At 41.3% G+C, this 22,447-nt stretch overlaps 1 protein-coding gene across 2 annotated transcripts; it reads right to left on the bottom strand.

Annotated features, from left to right (window-relative positions):
- Positions 1-74: 74 nt before the first annotated feature.
- itga6a (integrin, alpha 6a) lies at positions 75-22,159 on the bottom strand. 2 transcript variants are annotated; one of them, XM_072714474.1, is made up of 26 exons: positions 21,851-22,159; positions 10,407-10,534; positions 10,116-10,195; positions 9,738-9,999; positions 8,867-8,998; positions 8,607-8,723; positions 8,003-8,216; positions 7,559-7,752; positions 7,364-7,458; positions 6,970-7,097; positions 6,802-6,891; positions 6,634-6,695; positions 6,373-6,542; positions 6,142-6,285; positions 5,443-5,562; positions 4,855-5,010; positions 4,687-4,761; positions 4,536-4,615; positions 4,323-4,400; positions 4,089-4,191; positions 3,753-3,929; positions 3,517-3,609; positions 3,314-3,424; positions 3,038-3,136; positions 2,712-2,837; positions 75-1,808 (listed from the first exon to the last, which is right to left on the bottom strand). In XM_072714474.1, the coding sequence occupies exons 1-26, from the start codon at positions 22,030-22,032 to the stop codon at positions 1,644-1,646; spliced, it is 3,381 nt and encodes a 1,126-aa protein (XP_072570575.1). In that variant the 5' UTR covers positions 22,033-22,159; the 3' UTR covers positions 75-1,643. The 2 variants fall into 2 exon arrangements, with proteins under 2 accessions (XP_072570575.1, XP_072570569.1); XM_072714468.1 differs by lacking the exon at positions 8,607-8,723.
- Between the last annotated feature and the right edge of the window lie 288 nt (positions 22,160-22,447).

Below are 22,447 nucleotides of genomic sequence, written 5' to 3'. Positions count from 1 at the left end.
AAATATTAATTACTTAGCAAATTATACATTGATAACGTGTAAAGAATTAATAAATGAAGGAAGCCATACAAATGCACATTTTTATTACTTTATTATCTTTAAATCCACAGGATTTTAATTTATTTTTATTTTTTGGTGTTCTCCAGTAATATGTCTAGTTGGAAACAAACAATAGCCAGTGGTAAGACTTTAGATTTTAAATATGTTCACACTGAAAAGTAATTGTGTTACTATTAGCATTCTTCATTGTTACAGTAATGCTCATCACTACATGGTTTTACAGTTGCCTCACACCAATTTGCAGTGATAAACATATGCTTTCTAATATGCTATAGCTCCAATGTAATTGGAATGTAAACATTTTTAAAACTCATTGTTATAAATCTACACGTACATTCATTACATGGGTAGAATTTAAAAATCTATGTTGAAAGGAAGCAAAATGGTTGGACAAAAAGTTTCATGCTTTGTTGCTGTAATGTAAAAGTTATTTTTCCCAGCCTTTAAAGAAACTGCAATTATTTCTGGACATTTGTTTCCCCAACATTACAATATCTAAAATAAGATTCCTAGTTCTAAAGTTCTAACATCCAAGGAATGTTTTGTGAATCCCAGACATTACCATCTTTTGTGTGGTATGCTTTATCTTCTTTTTTAAATGCAACTTTGTTCATGGATACTGCCCAGAAATAAAGCTTTTAATTCTTCTGACCATGGTACTGAGAGTTGCACAGACACATTTTAGATTCCTGTAGATTCCCCAGTATAAAAGTAAAACTAAACAGGTGCTGCAAGATGATCTATCATTTTTTGGAAAGACCATGCTGGAACAAAACTTATATGACATCAAAGAGAATTAAAATCAAAAAGTAGTCTTCTTTCAAGCACTTATGCATAATAAAATTCACAATAAAACATTCAGAAGTAACAGTGTCGATCGGAGAATGTATCCCAGACCCAATGTACTACTGTTCATGATGATGATGGTGATCATTACCTTGCTCACTCTTTGTATATAAGATTGCTTCAGAAATCCTTGTTTGAAAAGATCCACCCTCACTTCATCACACTTCATCAATGGAACAACTAAATGCTCTTTGAAGCAACAAAATGGGTCATGGTTGAACCAGCCAAGCGCTGTTTCTTCCATGAGCTCCCAAATCTTTGGTAAATGTATGCATGAAACATTAACAGTTTATGACAGAAATAAATATAAACTGGACTGAAATATTTAAATATATACAAAACATACAAAATGCTTCCTTCTGTACATTACAAAAACAGTTCAAGAGGAGCATGACAAATACGAAAAAGTCACGATTCTTTTAAAGCACTGTAACCAACCGCATTCCAGATGTGAATACATCTGTAAATATACAGCAGCAAAGTCGCAGATGAAACTGTCTTTAACTTCTCTTTATCTGGTTTTAAACTTATTTGATGCCTTATTGCCTCGCCCAGTGAATTATGACATTAATGCAAGAATATTCAAAATGAAAAACAAACATTTCCTTGATTTCTTTTATCAATATATACAAATGAAGGTTCAGATGCAGTGCAAAAATAAAAAAGAAACATCTTAGGACCCAGACTGCATACAAAGGTGAATTATTTCATGTTTTTCACGTCACCAATCGTCGACCTTATGAGTAACTCTCATTTTCATTCCATGTTGTCATCCACTGTTTCTTCTCCAGGCTATCAAACTTGGTTTTCCCGTCCTTAATCTGGCGCTCATCCTTCTTTATCCGGATGGCGTGGTATCTTGGAACACTGTCTTCATATGTGGAGCGTTTGAAAAATCCACACTACAGAAAATAACGTTGAATAAAAAATAGGTATCGTCAGTATTGTTTTATGAAACAAGATTAATATGATAAAAATGTGAAGTCCAGAAGCAGAGCTTCAGAGTAGTGGATATAAATCGGGTTTGAGTCAGCAAGCATGTTTGTGGAAATAATTGGAAATACACAGAACGTTGCTGAGCAAACGCCGAAAGCTGCCAGCTTAGAAACACCTAGAAAAACAAATGATCTTTTAAACCAAGTTAAAGAGAAATGGCAGGAATGATACCAGGCTTGATGCACAGGGAATTATAAAGCAGATAGCGGTAAAGAGCTGTAAAGTTCAAAACATGGTTTCATGGTGACCAGAAATGTACATACACATGTTAAAAGAAGGCAAATAATGAGTGAAAACTTTGAAATCAGTTACTCTCAACTGGTAGATTGTGATTAACTGATGGATATGTACATTTACCAGCCTTCATCACAAGCATATTGCAAAAAAGCATGTCCGCAGATGCAATCAGCTCACAGGCCATGCAGGTCACAGACCCAGACAGATACACGCATCAGTTTTACCCAGAGGCTGAATGCAGGGGGCACTATGCCTCCATCGTGAGTCTCTCTTTGTCAGACGGCTGAACATGGATCTCAGCTTTGTGATAGGCTGCATCATGCTCATCTTTTTTTGCCCTCTTGAAGAAACCACACTAAAAGGAAGCAAGTCGGGGATGGGCTGCTGTGAACAGGCTTAGTCAAGGAGATGTGTGCATTTCAGAAGCTTGGGACACGGCGGACATGGTGTCTCGCAGGCCGATGTCACTTGCACCCCGGTGGTTATAGGAAACCACATCCTCACCGGGAAAATGTAACTGTGTGACTATGACTTAGAATCCGCACTGACTGCACAGACATGCTGCTGCTTACCTTCCAGAGGATAAATACCAGCAGTGCCAGCATCAAGATGCCTGCCAGGATGGCCACCAGCATTATCCACCAGGGAACGCCACCGTAGTGGGACACCATCTTCTCCGGAAATATAGTCAGTCTCACCTAAAATTGAAGCAAACCTGAAATAGTGATTTCAGCGCTGCACTTGCTGTTATACTTTTACTAACTCAGACTAATAAACCTTAAGGGGGACAAAACAAGACATTTACATTGCAACAATATAACACAGAATACAGTAATTATTTTGCAGGGCTATTCTATGTGTGGATGGGAACAACAAAGTAAGGTACATCTCGTCTTACCAGAGTTTCTGCATTTTTAAGGAGCATGTTTGCGGCAGAAGTATCCAGGCTGAGTGAGGCTTTGACAATGAGGTCAAGGTAACTAAGGGATGCATAGTCCTATGAAAAATGAGAGGCTTTTTAAAAGTTAAGTCCTTCATTCTCATCCAGAATTTTGGGCTGTACGTTCAATTTGGCTGAAAAGTGTATTCCCAAAACTTGATTATATCCCGCAATATTATAGCATGCAAGGCTGAACTGGTGATGGCTCTATTCTTTGTTGAGAAAGAAGCATACCTCAAGAAAAGTGCTGTTCCAGAGACGGGACCGAAATACGATAACTGCATTACTGTCCAAGCCCTGAAGGGGGCACCTTATCGCTACACATCTAGCCCCACTGTCACATGTCTGCAAACAAAGTCACCATTTCAAATTAGCGCAACAATTCTATCAACTTCTTGTGAAGTGAAAATAAGCATTAACATCACAAATTTGTTTACCAGAGTTTTTCTTTTATCCGTTGATAGTGATGTTTTTCTTTCATCTGAAGTCTTTTCTTCAATGCTGCGTGTTCTGCGGAATGTGTTGGAAGCCTGGAAAGAAATTGTTGTAATTAATTGATAAATAACGATTGAACATAAATCAAAGTAAACAAGGAAACCAAAGACAATGCTTGGTGTTTACTATTCCACTTTTCCACTTTAACCTTTAGCACTCATTGGCCTCGGAAAGATACCTGTATGCGTGGCAGCGGGTTGATTTCACTTTCTGGAGAGCAAGGAATTTCCTGCAATTCATTTGTGCTGATCCGCACCAGATACAGAATCCATTTGCCAACAGCGTTCTCCTTGGGCCACTGTATGTTCAGGGAGGCTGTGCCAAATGACTTTAGCGGCTTGCCCAGGTTGATTATCTAGTCAATAAACATTGGCAAAACTTTGTGTATAAAGTGTTTGAGGTCTGCAGGCATTATTGTCCAAAGCGCTGATGCATGCATTATTTGTATGGCTCTTAAAAGGAATGCTTTCAGGCATGCTGGTCATCAGGACAGTGATATTAAAATGAGAATTACCCTGAACTCAAAGTCAACTAAACTGCCAATCTCATCCTCAGATCTCATGGCACTTTCTCCTTTCACGACACCACCAAAGTAGACCTGGGAAGGCTTGGCCACTCTGAGAAGTAGCAGGGAAACTATGTTAGCCAAGTCTGGAGTAGAAGAAAACACACTGAAAACTCTAAATTTGGACACACAATAGATTAGTCTGTCTCTTATACTGAAAAGGCGGGTGACAAACATTCCTACCCTGTGACTGATAGAAGCAGCTCAATTATTACTCTGGCCCTGGCCTTCACAATGCCCAAGTTCTTCTGTTCACTAGTCCTGTAAAGTAAGGAAAGGCACCATGTCTTACTAAAAATACAATATATTGAATTAAAACTGCAGAAGTTTCATTTAACATACAAAGTAATACTTCTTATCAGAAAGCTCAAAACTCAACAAGGGAAAGCAACTCACGTTTCAAGCTGAAGGTCAATATCAACCTCTGTGGTGTTCAGGGAAATGCCAGCTGTGCTCAGTATAACATAGAACGTAACCTAGAAACCATTTTTGTAGTAAGAATATGTAAGCAATACTCTGAAAAACAGAGCACTAAGTAAAGACTTACCTCTGAATCTCTTTTGAATGGATTTCCCAGCTCACACTCTGTCTGTGACCCATTCTGATTGGCTGCACAGATCACCTTGGGAATAAAATCAGTCATGTTACTCTGCAGCCCCAAAAGCAGAGCAGAAGCCCCCAGCGCACATCATCAGGTCAAAGAGGTCAGTCTCACCCCAGTCTTCTGTGAGCGAAAGGCAGAATACGACAGGGAGCTGGGGAAGGTGCCGACCAGTTTCGCTTCATGAGCGTCATCCCCATTCCTGTTCTTCACTGTGATTTCCAAAGCAATGTCTTTCTGGTCACTGAGGGATATCACTGGTACCCCATTCTCACTAAAAAAACAAGCCACATAATTTGTATAAAAGGACTCTTTCTATGGATGGCACATCAAATTACCATGTTTGTTATTAATTATTTTCATTGTATCAATGTTTCTCTCTTGAGTTTGTTTCCTTTGGGGCAGTGTCAATCAATCACTTTTAATATTAGTACACTTTCATCAGTTACATCTGTTCACTTGTGTTTAATTCTTTAATTGTAGCTTGGGAAGTAGCATACAACTAGTGATTCTGTCTATTTTTAGTTTGTAGTTAAAGCTGCATGAGCAATGCTAGGAACTAGTGGTTGTGTGGTTTGTAAAAGAAATACAGGCTTGGTATTTTGTCTGTTTCACTTAAGAGTTCACTCATTATTCATTCAGTTTCTTTATTGTAGTGATTTTTTTCCTGTTGTGGTTAAAAGGCTTTATCTGCTCATATACTTGCCTAGGCAGAGCAGGAAACACATCTTGATTGGGCTCTCTGTAGCAAAATTTGTAATCCAACTGCAAATTGCTCTGGCAGATGTTGTCAGTTCCACACCCTTCCTTTAAAAAGCTGACCTATAAAAAAAAGTTCATAGGATGATTTTATTTGAAGTTCAGCTCAACTGCAATTTCCCAGTAATCCATAGATCTTCCATAACTTCTTATTCTCTACAGCAGAGGTCACTAACAGGCGGACCGCGGTCCCATACGGACCCGGACCGATAACCAAAACAGAAAGTTATTATTTAAAACATGACGGGTTTTATGCCAATGAACATCAAATGCCTTTAACCGCCAAGCAAGACAGCGTGGCAGACTGCTGCAGACACACTCATAACAGACCGGAACAAATATGTGTGATTTTAGGGTTTGCAAATGTGTTTGATGGTTAAACTTTGTTTACTTTACCAGCAAAAAAGGTTAGTGGATTTACAGTTGGCGGAACTAAATTTAGTGGAAGCTAATTGGTCCGCTAATGGTTTTCAAAGTTAGCAGAACCGCTAATCTGCTAACAAAAAGGTTAGCTTCAATAATTAGAGGTTAGCGGGTTAGCGGAACCCTGCCCACCACTGCTCAAAGCCTTCAAAGCTGAAAGAAGTCATGATGGACAAAAACATCATTTGCAATTAAGTATCAGCCCATTGCTGCAGTTACCTCCTTGATGGCCTTGTCTGGCAGATTCAAGTTGAGGACAGGAACCAGCTCCGGGAGAGAGCTCTGTCTCTCCTTGCGTTTCATACCTTGGATGGACACTGACACCTCAATGGGAATGCTCCGCAGTTTATCCTTGATGTTGTCCTAAGCCACCAAACAAGCAGTGAGTAACTCTGAAAACAGCCATGCAGGTCCCCGGGAGAGCAAAAGCACATGAAGCTTCAGCAGCACCTGCAGCTGTAGCTTGGCTGAGGTACACTCCTTCCGATTCTTCATTCGAAGGTCCAGCATCCCACTGAACTGGGAGTCTGGGTCCGTGGTGGACTTGTTAAGAAAGGTAACCCTAGAGGGCAGCCCCAGCCTTCTCCGCTCGGATTCCACCTCGAAGGTGTAGGCAATAGCTGTCAGGGGAAGGGGTTCAGAGGCGTCAACCATTCAGCTCATCGAATAAGGAACTCCATATCCTGATGATAATGAGGACAGTTTACTCACTGATCTTGGGATTGTAAGATTTGGGATTTGCTGTGTAAGTAAAGCATGCTTCCACCATCAAGCTGTATAAAGAAAAAATACATTTTATTAATTATAGTGTGATTATACAAATTAACACAATTAAAATTTGGAAGTAACTCTAAAATGACATCATCATCATGGTCTTACCATATACTGTTACCGCATGTTTTCTTGGTCAAATCAATTTGCGTAGGGCTGGCTTTTAGCTCCTTCTTAATACTAAGCACCGGTCTTGCCCTGTAAGATGAATGGAAGTCATGAAATTGGAGACAGTTAATTATATGTTATTTTATTTTATTTTAAGTAATAAATTACCTATAAATAAATGCTGCATCCGAGAGAGATCCTACAGCAAGGTCCGGATAAGAATTCTTGTCCAGATCCATGTTTCCAGCCAGAGAGTATCCAAATAATTGGATATTGTGATTTTTTCCTTGAAGAACCTGAAATCAGTTGAACAATTTAGAGTGGCCAATAATCACAAGTGTGCAATTGACACCCCCCCCCCCCCCCAGCTTGGCAAAGCATACCAAGGACTTCCTCCGCAGGTAGCAAAATCTAATAATCTACAAATTAACTTTCTGTTGAATTACTGAGACAGACCGGACCCTAACTACTGTTTACTCCGCTGCTTTCTGTCACAGTACAGGGGATCAGTTTCAGCCATACGGCAGTATGAAGTTCTTGTTCTGTAGACTAAGATAATGACCTGTGATGGCTTGGTTTTGATCCCTTCGGGAGACCCATGATAAATATAGACATTTCCTGCTCCAGCATCATCATAAGGGGCTCCAATCGCAATGTCTGAGGGAGAGACGCAGTTTGTGGTTAGTGACCAAAATCATTCTTCATTTGTTCTCAAATCAGATGATAGTTATGTGTTTCAGAACAAAGACAGCCCTACCGTTGTACGAGTCCTGGTTAACGTCCCCGATGTTCTCAACTGCCAGCCCAAACATTGAGTCTTTGGTTCCATTGAGCTGGATTGGGACAATAGTGTCCCACTTCCCTTCCTTGTTGATGTAAACATATACTGCTCCACCAACTTCTGCATCCTTCATGAAGAACTGTGGGGCTCCCACCACAATATCCTGCCAACTGGAAAAATTAAACCAGTGCTTAAATAAAGCATTTTGTCTGTTTTTTTTTTATTCTTATATTGTTCCCAACATGTACTATAAATATCATTAAATTTTTTAATGGAACATTAACATAGTTTTGGCATATGGCACAAAATGTATGTCAACAATCTTGTTTTGTGTTACATCCAAGTGTTTACAGCCGTTGTCCGTGATATGCTGGTACTAACCCTGTATGAGTGTGACAAATGAATGATCACATCACAAACCTGTCTTTGTTGAGGTCCACCACGGCCACATCATAACCAAAGGAGGACGCCAGTCCTGGGCCTTCCAGAATGTATTCTGGAGAGAGCATGTTAGGTGCCTTTGCGTCTTTCCTCAGCAGGACCACCACTCCACTGTGATTGGCTCTGGGAGCCCCAGACACCACGGTCAGACGGCCCTTTTTGGTGATGTTGTGGCCGGTGTCCAGAGAGAAGCCTGACAAGTGGAAGCTGGTTAATGCCATTATCTCTACAAAGTGGCCAGATAAAAAATAACAACTAAAAGATCGATGAGTGAATGAAAAAAGATTAATTCTGGAACAATGGAATTAAATACCCAGTAACTGCACAATGAATAATTATATGCTCTACATGCACAGTGCACCTTAAACAGTTCCTACAGCGACATGAAGCAGTAAGATAAATAGCTTGATGTTTATGACAAACAATATATTAACCACCTACAAAACATACAACATATAACACTAGCATGGCATGATGTATTAAGCATGCATTACATTCCAATGGGAAACCATACAGAAGACCAACCACAATGGAATAATGGGTCTGAGGAACAGGTTCTATGCATCTTAGATATATCACAAACCTAAATAGCTATTGGCCATGACATCAAGAACTTTCTCCCAGTTAACCTGCGGGGGGAGCGACTTGTACACAAACTGATCAGGGTTGGCATCAGACAAAGTTGTCATAAACAGCACGCCTAGGCACACAAAACACAGTTCTGGACATCAGTACAACACTGGACAAGACTATGGTGATGGGAGAGGTTTCCAAAACAGGAGAGCATGGGGTCCCACAGCCCCTCACACCAGCTGCTTCCTCGTCTCTTGAGTGCCAACATACCTAAGTAACTGTTAGCTGGCACTGGCACAAGTTCAGTGTTCAACTGGTTCTCATCCCCAACTTCATAGGGCCCGTCATCATAAATACCCTGTTCCAACAGAGAGTTGTTCTTTTGCTCTACTCGCACAATCCCTGGAGCGGTGAAGATGGAAGGTGGAGATGGAGTGGAACATCAATACAGGAATGTGATGAACTGAAGGTCTAGATCAGGGTTCCCCAATTCCAGTCCCGAAAGGCCAGAATCCAACACCGTTTGCAGATTTCCCTGTTGAAACACACCTACCAAACCTGTGAACTAGCTGATTAAGGTGTGTTTGAGCAGGGAACAGCGTTAGATTCTGGCCTTCCAGGATTGAAACAGGGAAAAACCTGGTCTAGGTATTCAGAACTGCATGTGTGGAGCAATAGCTGGTAATGGTAACTTAGAAAGATATTATAAATATATAATATATTCAAATGTTTTACAGTAGATACACAAAAATAACCATACATTATAAATGCACTGCACATAAACATGAATTAGCAATGCAGTGAAAAATTACACAATTAAATGTTTTTCTGATTCACACCAAAAAACAGGAAAAGCGATACATTGTTTTTTATGGAAATGGTCACTACAATGGGCTTTACTGTTTAGAGCAGAAAATAATTCTCAGGATCAAAGCAAGCTGTGGAGATGCAAATGGAACATTTTCATGGATATGAAGAATTTCATCTTTATCCTAGATGATACCTGTACTGAAAGAGTGACTACGTATACTCTTTAAGCAGTTGGTTAGGTCTCAAGAGTGTCATTATCACACTAGTGTACATCTGAAGACTGTATTGCCAGAATCTCCTCCAGTAATACCTGGGCACCTGGTACTCATACCTTTCCAGTTGTAAGCACCAGGAGCTCCAAACACCACATAGTGGTAGTCCTTGGTAAAGGTGGCAGACACACCCTGCTGGCAGGACCCAAACCTCTCGTGACCCCGGGATCGGCCCTCGCAGAACTTCCAGTTGCCGCCGTCCTCATCAGAGTGCTCGTCAATGCTGAGGTCCTCGCTGAGGACATAGCAGCGGCCCATGATGTCACTAGACTCCTGGGCTGTGTTCACAAACAGCCTCCGCTGGTAGCGGTGGGCACAGGTCTGCAAGGAAAGGTCGGGTGTCGGCGATCAGCCGTCAATGCCAAGGGCAGCAAGGGTTTGCAGAGAAAGGACGCCCCCCCAGGGACACCGATCCAGCAGTGTCAGCCCCCACTTACCACAATCTTCCCCCCAGGTCCCTGACTATGTACTGTGACACCCATCCACTGATCCTCCTTGTACTCCAAATTCAGATTCACTGTGTTCATTGATAATGAAGGAAGGTATTAAAAGGTGCTTCAACAGCATGTAGAATTCTGATATATGGGTTTTGGTTATGCGGACACAAAAATCTTAAACATGTTCAATATTGAAGATTCAAGAATCAAGCATTGTAACAGGCCAGGGGGGTTAACTTCACATGCCTAGGTGGGGGTCAGTGTGGGTTTGTGGGTCTGTGGAATGCTCACCCTCATTGTCAAACTCAATGCGTTTGCAATCGTTGGACTGGGTGGTGACATCACAGCTGTATAAACCTCCGGTTATGTTGGCTCCCTGATTGGACAAGGCCTTGGCCCGAGGAGCACCAATGAGCAGCCTGGGGATACAATCACATTTTACAAGCTATCAGTGCTTCATTTGACAGTTCCACTGTAACTCCTGTTTACATCTTCACAGCTTTTTAGCAGAAAGAAAGAGCATTGTGGATTAAAAAGTATTGCAATGCAGTTACATCACACAGACATACACTGTATTCAAATGCAACAAAATTACATTACTGACATTTGTAATATTCTGGATTAAAAAGTACTGAAACGCAATCACACCTCACTGGCATATTCAAATGCAACAAAATCACATTACCAACAGGAAACATCTACTTCCATGAAATAAAACCATTAACAATATTAGCACAGATTCTACCCTGAGAAAATGATACAGGTGCGTAATTAAGCATAGACATGCAGTCACCAACAAGGAACAGTGGTAGTAGAATGGGTGGTCATACTGAAGAAGTTAGTGGCTTGTAACTTGGCATAATCACAGGATGCCATCTCTCCAACTTATCGGTTTATCAAATCTATGCCTTGTTAAAGCTACCCTAGTCAGCCATAGACGACGTGGCTGTGAAGTGGAAATGCCTGAGAGCAAGTTCAGTTAGAAAGTGGAGGCCACAGAAGTTCACAGAAAGGGATCTGATCACCCAACATCAATATCCAAACTGAATGGCAGCAGATCCCATCAGCAATGTCCCAACATCTAGTGGAAAGTCTTCACAGAAGAGTCAAGGCTATTACAGTAACACAGGGTGAACTAATTTCATTTTAATACCCTTGGTTTTGTAGTGAGGTGTTGGACAAGCTGGTGTCCACATACGTTTGGCCATAGGTGCATTTTGAGAACCAGCCTGCGTTTCCACTGGTTTCAAAAAAGAACAGAACAGAAATATTACGTAAGCGGAAGTGAAAGTAAAGTAAAGGTTAATCTGTATTTCGTTCTTTGGATGCGTTTTGCTGAACCGAAAAAAAAAAAGTTTCCGGAGTATGACTCTATGTCTCTATTGCCTGTAACCACTGTTGTCTACATAAAGGCTCCCTGTCTGCGTGTGAGTTTATTCTCGCTCGCTGTTTTACCGCTGTCCTTTTAAGTATCACGCAATAAAAGAGTCTGCTAAAAACTAAACTTTGCAGTCCACCTCAAGATCTCTTCGGCACTCAAACACCACAATATTTTATTTATTCAACCTGTAACATATTTATACTTTACTATTAAATCTGGCCAGCAGATCGATCTTTCGTTTTTCACAGAATAAAAAAACACGATGTAATGATTTTTGGAAACACGTGGAACCAGTGCTGGATTGGGAAAATGTACCACATTGGTGGAAACAAAGCTATAGTGTTCCAAAAATTGAACCACATACTGGGTATAATACCAACTGATTCTGATCCTGCAATGCTATGATTGAAATTAATTCAGCCACAAAAATGGACAGTGGCTACCCATCTATCCATCCATTTTCTTTAACTGTTTATCCAATTCAGAGTTGTGGCTGGTCTGAAGCCTATAGACGCAAAGCAGGGAACAATCCAGAATGGGGCACCAACCCATCATCGGGCACATTCACACATTCCATTCACTCACACCTATGGGCAATTAGGTAACTCCAGTTAACCTCAGTATGCAAACTAAACACAGAGCCATGAACCCTGGTCCCAGAGGTATGAGGTACTAAGGCTAACCACCGTGCCGGAACAGCGGCTACTCACACAGAAGCCCATAATATCGATCATTCAAAAGAATATCATAATCAGCACTGTGTGGAGAGCATACAGTGATAAATACTTAATTGTTCTTGTCATAATGTACTGGAACCCAGTCAAAGGGTCTGTTCAACTATGGCTGTAAACCCTGGGTTAGTCTTTTCTGAAAGTTACTGTGTCTTTCACTATGCACTGAAAAAAAGATGAAAAGACAACCATGTCATCACAGCTGACTGATAGCACTGGCCAGCTTGATTTGTCACAGTGAGAGAGGCCCCTTTCTTTGTGTTTGGATTGGCCGCTTCTGCGATAACATTCAGGCCAGTCATACAAATGGGTCGGTCCCACAAGGTCTCTTTGTGAGACTGAACAAGAAGTCCTCTTTCTGCACGCAGTTGCTGCAACTCAGCCCTCATGTGCTGTACTTCACTGAGCTGGAGGGCTGCCAGCAGACACCCCCGGACCCGGGGAAGACTGGGAGCCAGGGGCCCGCACAGGATCTCAGGTGCCTGGCGAAGCAGCCGGCCGTGACTCCAGCACACATGATGCAGCAATGGTGCTATATGGGCGGCGGGGGGAGCTCCCTGGGGGTCACTGTTGCCTCATGCCCAGTGCCCTCACAATGTGATAAAAACCTGATACTTTTGCCTTGTGGGGTCATTTTTCCAAGCTTAATTGTATAAAAATTGTTTGATTAGTTATATTACTCGATTACTCATATTTTAATCTGCCTCTAGTGTTTCCTTATGCAAATTTCTGACAAGTTCCTGTTTTCTAAGTTCCTGTTTTTATCAGTTCCTGTTTTATTGTCATGTCTATTCTTTTATTATTTATTTATGATTGTCTAATATATCTTTCGTCGCTTTGTTTTACATAGTATGGATGAGGGTGGCAATAGGGATAGGTTGATTTAGTTTTTTATTGTGTAAAGCATTTTATGTTGGATTGAGTTTGCAGGGAAGTGTTATATGAACAGTCTGACTGATTGATAGTTAACATCAGGGCTAGGTAGGGGTTAGGGTTGTCATAGTTGGATTAGGGTTTTGAATGGATGGAGAGTCCCCACAAAGACATAGATACGTAATCTCTGTGCATGTGTGTTTGTGTTCCTATGTTGACTAGGCATTCTGGTTTCTCCCCCAGAAACATGCACTTTGGCTAATTATTGTGTCGTGTGCAGATTGCAAACCCTTCCTATGACTGTTTTCAGGATACAAAGCTAGACTTCGGATGAATAGATGGAACAGAGGCAACAAAAATATGATTCTATCAAAATCCAAAACAACTAACTGGACTTTACAGCTGGCATCAATGGATGCATTGACAGACAAGCTTTAATCAGAAGCTGACTAATGGAGCTGTGTGCTTTGGGTGTTGCACTTGCGCTGTGTAGCTGGAGTGCCGTGCAAGCACCCCTCTTTTTCTGGCTTGCTGTGGTCGTTGTGTATTTGCATTTTAGCTGATTTCAATGTGCATGTTTTTTGTGGAAGTCAAGCAGATGTGTTTTAACCAAGCAGTATAAGGACTGGATATGACATTACACAGCATAAAATTACATGACTCTGCAGATCATTAGACAAAATGCTAAAGAATATCAAGCCTATGTCTGTGTTAGTGTAAATTATGATTTTATGACTGTTAAAGTGTGTTGACTATGCCATTTCAAACCCTCTCCTACATTCACCCCAGCATTGGTAGTAGTCATTCAAAATACCCATGTATTTGTTGAACTCGACAACTAGCATACCATGTTTAGCTAATCAATACCTCATTTAAGATAATTAACTATTTGAAATTAGTGAAATTTAACAAATAAACAAAAAATGGCTTGGGTGGCCCTGAGGAGAGGTTTAGAAACCATTAAGGTATTGCTCTAGCTATTATATAAACTAACATTATATATTCTGCTGTTAAACAGTGGTTTGGTTAGTAACTACTTACTGGCCAAGTAGGTATAAACAGGATTTTCTTTGGTGGGCTGATGCACAACACTGAATAATTACTTCTTGTTGTTGACCATTTGCAAACTTCTGCTTGGGTTTAAGAAAGTTTGTCTGCCATAAGATGCCAAATAACAGAAGTGTCATTAAGCAGAAATCACGCCTACAGCCGCAGAATTGTTTGCCATTATATATAGTAGCTGTTAAAGCTCTAACAGTCTATACGCATTGCACAGGCCTTTCTCATCTTGCTCAGGTACTTATTTGCAGATGTGTGACTTTTTACCCATTCCAGTATGGACGGTGAATCTGCCACAGAAGAAGGGGTTCCTTTATCAGAGTCTCACATACAAGGTAAGAGTCACTGCATGTTCTTTCAGCGTTGCCTGCAGAATTTAGCAGGTAAGCGTGGACAAACATTGACATGCTCACACCACACTACAAATACTCAAACGTCCAAAAGCTGCCCGACGGCGAGAAACAAAACTTCCATTATGGAGACAGAAGTCGCAGCTTTTAATCTATAAGCCATGTGCTATGCTTGTTTTCCCCAGAAGGAATATATTTAGTCACCTTGGCTGAGCTTGGCCAGGCAATTTTTGGGTCCATCTCAGCAAAATTAATGCAATTCATAGAAATCGATTAAATGCTTATTTCTTAAACATAGGATTTAGATTCTATCAACCACACTCTACAACACATTTTTGGGTATTAGAATATATATTCACACACACTGTGACCAGGTAGTGAATATGCAGTTAAGATTAATAGATACAGGATGTATATTCAAGCAAACACTGCCTGTCCATCTAGGCTGGAATGCCAACTTTTGCGAGGGCATCCTGCAAGAATACCAGAAGAATCTGAGCTCATGACACTCCCCAGTTTGTCCAAATGTCAGAATTCTGAAAGATTGCCATTTCCAAATAGCTGTGATAAATGGCAACTGTGTTGACCACACTGGAATAATGATCATGAAATCTGAAGGAATTTTTAAAATGTTTTGCTAGTATGGGGTGGCACAGTGGCATCCGGGATTTGAGGTTTCCTCCAAAAACATGCAGTTGTGCAGAGGGGCAGCCAAAGGGGAAGACCGTGATACTGTGCCTAGCTTAGCATCCATTTTTTGCACTGTACTCGACTCACACTCCAAGTGAGAAGCCAAAGCGGTAGTTCAGGGCAATGAGGGACAACAGCATGTTTTGAGTTACTGAATTATGCTGAATTATGGCCTCACAGTGTGTGTGTGTGTGTGTGTGCGTCTCACCACAACCCCCCCCAGATGTGCTCATTTCTTCTACAGCTGTCTACTACTCAGAGAGCCCTGCAGCTGTTCCCTGGAGCCGCGGGATCTACTCTTAGCTTGTGGTTTGGCTCTTCCCTCTTTGTTGGTTTGACTAGTCAAACATAATACCAATGTAAATAAATAAAACAATCAGTGCATAATGGTTTTCACCTCTAAAAGCATAAGAATAAAATAACATGTGGTAGGTAATACTCAAAAGCCACAGCATTCTTTGGACTAAAAAGAAAATATGTTCACACGTGTGCTATATAAGTTATGTATTTTTTCCGTAAAGTAAAAGTAAAAAGAACTGCATGCTTAATAGGGACGTTAACAAGGTCTTTAAGAAGCTAAACCCCCGCAAAGCTGCAGGTCCAGACTCCATCTCTCTGTTCACCTTGAAACACGGTGCTGACCAGCTGACTCCTGTGTTCACAGAAATCTTCAACACCTCACTGGAGTCATGCCATGGGCCAGCATGCTTCAAGACCTCCACCATCATCCCTGTGCCCGAAAAACCTAAGATAATTGGACTAAGTGACTACAGCACCATTGCTTTGACGCCTGTAGTTATGAAGTCCTTTGAGCACCTCGTCCTCCGCCACCTCAAAGCCACCACTGGCCACCTGCTGGACCTCATGCAGTTTGCCTACAGAGCCAACAGATCTGTAGACGATGCTGTCAACATGGCCCTGCACTTCATCCTCCAGCACCTCGACTCCCCAGGAACATACGTAAGAATCCTTTTCGTGGATTTTAGCTCCGCCTTCAACAATATCATCCTGGCCCTCCTGCACGACAAGCTCTCCTACTTGTATGTGCCCAACTCCACCTGCAGATGGATCACAGACTTCCTGACCAAAAGGTAGCAACATGTGAAGATGGGGAAACATATTTCTGCCTCCCAGACCATCAGCACCAGATCTCCACAAGGCTGCCTCCTTTCTCCTCTCCTTTTCTCCCTCTATGCAAACAGCTGCACCTCCACCCACCCGTCTGTCAAGCTCCTGAAATTTGCAGATGACACCATGCTCATCGGACTCATCTCTGAGGGGGACGAGTCTGCCTACAGACAGGAGATTGATCACCTGATGTCCTGGTGCAAAGGGAGCAACCTTGAGCTTAATGCCCTGAAGACAGTAGAGATGATTGTGGACTTCAGGAAAAGCTCTGCCCCACCTCCACCCAACTTCCTGCTCGGCTCACCAGTTACCGCTGTGGAGTACTTCCACTTCCAGGGCACAAGAATCACCAAGGACCTCAAGTGGGAGATGAACATCTGCTCTCTCTCAAAGCTCAACAGAGGATGTTCTTCCTGAGGCATCTGAAGGAGTTCAGTCTGCCAAAGACTATGATGGTGCACTTCTACACTGCCATCATTGAGTCCATCCTCACCACTTCCATCACCGTCTGGTACTCTGCTGCCACTGCCAAGGACAAGAGCAGACTACAGAGCATCATTCACTCTGCGGGGAAGAAGATCGGCTGCAACCTTCCGTCTTTACATGGCCTGTATATCTCCAGGACCTTGAAAAGAGCAGGAAGGATTATGGATGATTCCTCTCACCCTGGTCACAAACTCTTTCGGACTCTCCCCTCTGGCAGAAGATTGCAGTCCATTGAGACCAAAACATCACACCAAAGGGTATTAAGATATTACTTATGAAACTATAAAAGCATTCATTTTTAACTAAATCATTAACAATGTACTGCACTGAAAAAAAATAATTTGGAAATAAGCCCTTAATTTTGCATGTATGATAATAGGACGCTATATGGATAAAAGTATTGGGACACCTGGCCATTACACCAACAGGAACTTTTATGACATCCCATTCTAAATCCATGGGCATCAATATGGAGTTGGTCCCTCCTTTGTAGCTATAACAGCTGCCACTCTACTGGGAAGGTTTTCCACAAGATTTTGCAGTTTGTCTGTGGGAATTTTTGCCCATTCACCCAGAAGAGCATTTGTGAGATACAGGCACTGATGTTGGATGTGAAGGCCTGGCTCACAATCTCCATTCTAGTTCATCCCAAAGGTGCTTGATGGGGTTGAGGTCAGGGCTTTGTGTGGCCAGTTCTTCCCCACCAAACATATCCAACCAAGTCTTTATGGACCTGGCTATGTGAACTGGGGCACAGTCATACTGGAACAGAAAAAGGTCTTCCCAGTTCTATGGAAGCATAAAATTGTTCAATATGTCTTGGTGTGCTGAAGCATTAAGAGTTCCCTTCACTGGAACTAAGGGGCCTAGACCAACCCCTGAAAAACAACCCCATACCATTATCCCTCCACCACCAAACTTTACAGTTGGTACAATGCAGTCAGGCAGGTAACGTTCTCCTGGCATCTGCCAAACCGACTCATCCATCAGACTGCCAGACAGAGAAGCGTGATTCCGAACTCCACAGAACATGTTTCCACTGCTCCAGAGTTCAATGGCAATTCGATTTACGCCATTCCATCTGGCACTTGGCATTGCGCTTGGTGATGTGAGGCTTGTGTGCAGCTGCTCAGCCACGGAGGCCCATTTCATGAAGCTCCCAGTGCACAGGTTTTTTTCTGAGGTTGATGCCATAGGAAGTTTGGAACTCTGCCGTTACTGAGTTAAGAGAGCACTGGCGATTTTTACGCACAATGCACCGTAGCACCCGGCGACCCCACTCTGTTACATTATGTGATCCGTCTCAGTTGCTGTTGTTCCTAAATGCTTCCACGTTGCAGTAATACCACATACAGTTGACCGTGGCATACTGAGCAGGGAAGAAATTTTGCAAACTGACTTATTGCAAATGTGACATCCTATGGCAGTATACCACACTTGAATTCATTGAGCTCTTCAGAGCGACGCATTCTTTCGCATATTTTTGTAAACCTGACTGCATGACTAGGTGCTTGATTTTACACACCTGTGGCAAGGAGTCTAAATGGAACACCTGATTTCTGTGTTTAACAGTGATTCCCAGTACTTATATGGTCATATAGTGTATGTGCTTTCCAAGTATTAATGTACAGTTAAAGAAAACATAACGCCAACTTCCACCTGCTTATCCAGTACGGGATCTAGGAGAGCTTGTGACGGGAAGTGAAGAGCTTGAGCAAGGAGGGGAAGCAAGAGGCAGAGGAACAGGAATGGATGCCAGTCTGTCATAGGGCATGCACACAGTTACAAATGCATGCAGTGGCCGCGGGAGGAGTTTGACATTTGGAGGGGGACCAAATGAAATGACGCGATGCAAGAAAGATTTTTAAATAACATAAATTTCATCATCTAAAATAAAACATTGTTTAGGGTGTAATTTCACGACTAAATATAACAATAAAAAATTATTGAACAATAGGATAAAATGATTTTCTTTGATACTTGACTGAAATCGTTGCCAGGAATATACAGTATTTCGTCCTCGATTTACATACGCAGCGAATTCACCTCAGTAATGCGCCGATTCATAGACTAAGGAACGCGCGCTTAATTCGACTTATCTGTTTCATCTGTAGTTAATTGTTTGACTTGGACTAAACAAATACAGTGGTACCTCAGTTCTCTAACTCATTAGAACTCGAATTTCTTAAAAGTCGAACCAACCAGTTCGAAAAAAATTACCTATAACTCGATTTGAATCTCAGAAGTCAAACCGTAAAGGCCGACCTAAGATAACTTGCAGGCGCGGGGAAATGAGTCACGTACGTGGTAATGCTTCAGTCTCAGCCTCGCATTTGCTGTGATAGCACCATGCATGTTTACACTAGCTGAATACATATATATATATATATAGACAGTAAAAATACATTTAGACAGTGATAGACAGTAACAGTAATTATTATTATATAATAAAATAAAGATTTCTTATTAATTATTTAAATATTAATAATAAACCAGTAATACATTTAATTATAATAATATTGTCATGCCCAGCGGGGACAGAACGGAGACGTCAGGGTATCGGGGAATACGGGGTTTAATTACAGGTAAGGCAGGCAAAACGCAGACAGACAATACAATGACCGGATTGGGGAAACAAACTGAAACGCCGACTAAATACAGAGGATTAATGACAACAACCAGAAACAGCTGATCACACTGGGATTCCACACGGGGTTAACGAGGGGGCGTGGCACACGGAAGGAGCGGACGATCGGGGCATGACACATTGTTTGGAATGGATACATTTATTTTCTTACTTTAAAAATTACTGCTTTGATAAATGTGCTTAGATGTCTTTAGTACATTATATGCTTTTCTTGTTTTGTCCGGTTCATTTTGTGTTTAAATGCTAAGTAAAAACATATTTCGGTGTAATTTTTTGGGGCCAGGAACCAATTAATTGGATTTACATTATTTCTTATGGGGAAAATTCGATCAGAACTCAGACTTTTTAGGATTCGGTCCGGAGTTCTGAACGGATTAATTTCGAGTTCTGAGGTACCACTGTACTATTGATTGACAGCTTGGTCCTTCGAGAATAAGCAAAAGCAACAGTGAAAAGGGAAAATCAGGACAAAAAAGCAATAGGAAAAAGTAACAAAAATTAATAAATAAAAGCACGATAGTGCTGATTACATAAAGTCTACTACTTAACATTTAGCAGCAGACGCAGCCTACCAGATTTCCTGAAGCGCAACTTTTGGTTTACAATGTTTAGCTGCCCTAGACCACAGCTTTTGTTTCATCTCATCTCTATGCATCTCCACAACTGCAAAATGCTATTTTACGAACCTGCTTCATCGCCGCTAACTTCTACCAATCTCGCTGTTCTTGCATACACATCTTTCTTAGACACCGGGGAAGTAGCCTACCTTAAATTTGTGTACCTTTTAAGGTACAGAAGTGGACTCCCCAAGGTACAGACAACATTAATGTACAATGGTACTAAATGTTCCTTAGACTCAATTTCTGTACCTTAAAAGGTACAATTACCTACAGCTAAGGGTACAACTGGCAGACCCTCGAGGGTACAGCCCCAGTGACAAGCAAAGGTACAAACTGGTACCCTTTTTTCTGAGAGTGTGCAGTTGTCTTGCATACATCTATCTGGCTGTGTGGAGGTGACCCATACCTAAGCATCGCTGTTCCTGATCCATAATCCATAATCTGCATATTAAATGCATTCTAGCACATAATCGTATTCCACGTATGTAGCCTACCACAAGCTCGTGAAAAGGTTTCAGTTTATTCTCTGCTGGTTTTTAAGCACACACAGCTGTTAGTTACAGTATTTGCTATATAATCATCCTCCCCCATCTGCACACATACTAAAGCAGTCACTGGAACTAACGGTGAACTCTTGCTCTCAGTTCCATGCAAGCACTAGAAAAAAATCTGACTTCTAAGTTGAATGATTTATTTATAACAAAATTGTGAAAACAAGAACAGAATCCAGCAGGCTTTGATTTACCTTACAGTTCCTACTTCTGTACATTATCATTAACAAAATTAAGACAAAAATTCAGCACTAAAACCACGTCGTTTGAGTTTATAGTCCTACCCGCCTTTGGATCCATAATTATTGCTGGGACTTTATGCACTTGTCACAGCAGTAGAAGCGAAGAAATCTTAGGTCCTGCAACCTAAGCGGCAGGTGACATTTTGTCAGGGCCCCAGAATTTTAGGTACACTGGCTATAGCCCTAATAAAGAAATTAAACAAATCGTTGCAAGCACAGTATGGTTTAAGTTGCAGGCCTACTACATAACAGATGAGCACAACAGATATGAGTGCATATTTTCTTTCATACCGGCAGGTTATTTCACATCACGTTACACCAGCAACTGGAGAAACGCAACTCGTTAACTTAACATGCGCTTAATTAAGATGCATGAGTATTTCACTAAAACTGCAAGCATAAAGGACCTTCAGTTAGGCATTGTAAAGTCACACCGAAAACCTTGTCAAAGGGAATGCGGCGTACAATGACTACCCCCACGCTCAAGAGCCCGCCGCGATCTGAATATCAATTCCTCATTGTTATACTGCACAACATTTCTCATTATTTCTGAAACTTCACGGGCCTCCACCGAAGGTATTCAGTAGCCTAATACATAATACTCGTTACCTTGTTACTGAATAACTATGCTGCACATATAATTAACCCGGCCCTTTCCCCATACTTAATTCCTACTTAAATCCGTAGTATGAGCATTTGATATTGGACGGTTGATACGCACACAAACTAGTGGAAGTATTTGCATTATATATATTTATATATTTACTTTATTGCTTGACAGACTTATGCTTTCCAATAGTAATGTATTTTAATGCAAACTAACAAAAGAAAACTTGCTACGTTTTATCAAATTACAATATGTAATTTCAAGTTAAATAGCACAGACGACACTTGTTAAACTGTTTTTTTCCAAAAGTTTTAAAATCAGGAGACAGACAGACAGTACAAAACATTATACTTGGAAATGATCAACTTACATTCTCCGCTCAGTAGGTTTTAATTGCCTATGCATGGCGAGAGAAAATCCGAATAAACTGCTCGGCTCTCCGTTTTTCCTGATTACATTCTCAGTATCAAGGTTAAAAGCTGCAACGTGGGTAAATGCGAAGAAAAAGAAAAGCGTTAGCTTTAAAGAATGCGAAATACTGGCAGATGCCATCGTATAAAAACTGCATTCACAATTGTCCACGTTTTCATTCAGTTTCCCAGGCTCCTTTCAAATCTGTGAAATAAGTAACATCGCTCTCCTGAGGCTCTTCTTAAACTGTAGAGGCTTAGCGATGCGCCCCTCCTCTCGTCCCCACCGCCCTATAGGTACGTCACCATTCACCTCGCACTGCTGACGCTGTTTCACCCTGCTTTCACTTAAGACATACTTAAGAACATTCCCTTTCGGGAACATCGACAATAATAATAATAATTATAATAAATTATTGTTTCTTTTAACTGTATCAGGGATATTGAAGACGCGTTAACTTCCCGTTTGTTTTATGTGTTGAACCGAACTATTTTCTGTTTTCAGAGGCTTTCAGCAAAATCCCTGCTTGCACTACAGTGAACAGATCAATACTTAC

This window comes from Paramormyrops kingsleyae, chromosome 1 (genome assembly GCF_048594095.1).
Source record: "Paramormyrops kingsleyae isolate MSU_618 chromosome 1, PKINGS_0.4, whole genome shotgun sequence".
Classification (NCBI taxonomy): domain Eukaryota; kingdom Metazoa; phylum Chordata; class Actinopteri; order Osteoglossiformes; family Mormyridae; genus Paramormyrops; species Paramormyrops kingsleyae.
This window is presented reverse-complemented; position numbering and strand designations above follow the sequence as displayed.

Bases quoted from the DNA above. Each gene is read 5' to 3' on its own strand.
- itga6a (XM_072714474.1), bottom strand. From the start codon at position 22,032: ATGGCATCTGCCAGTATTTCGCATTCTTTAAAGCTAACGCTTTTCTTT. The intron at 7,753-8,002 runs GTTTGTGATGTG...TAATTTTTCCAG, and splicing joins GTGGACCTCAACAAAGACAG to TTGGCAGGATATTGTGGTGG. The intron at 3,137-3,313 runs GTATGCTTCTTT...CATTTTTCATAG, and splicing joins GGAACAGCACTTTTCTTGAG to GACTATGCATCCCTTAGTTA.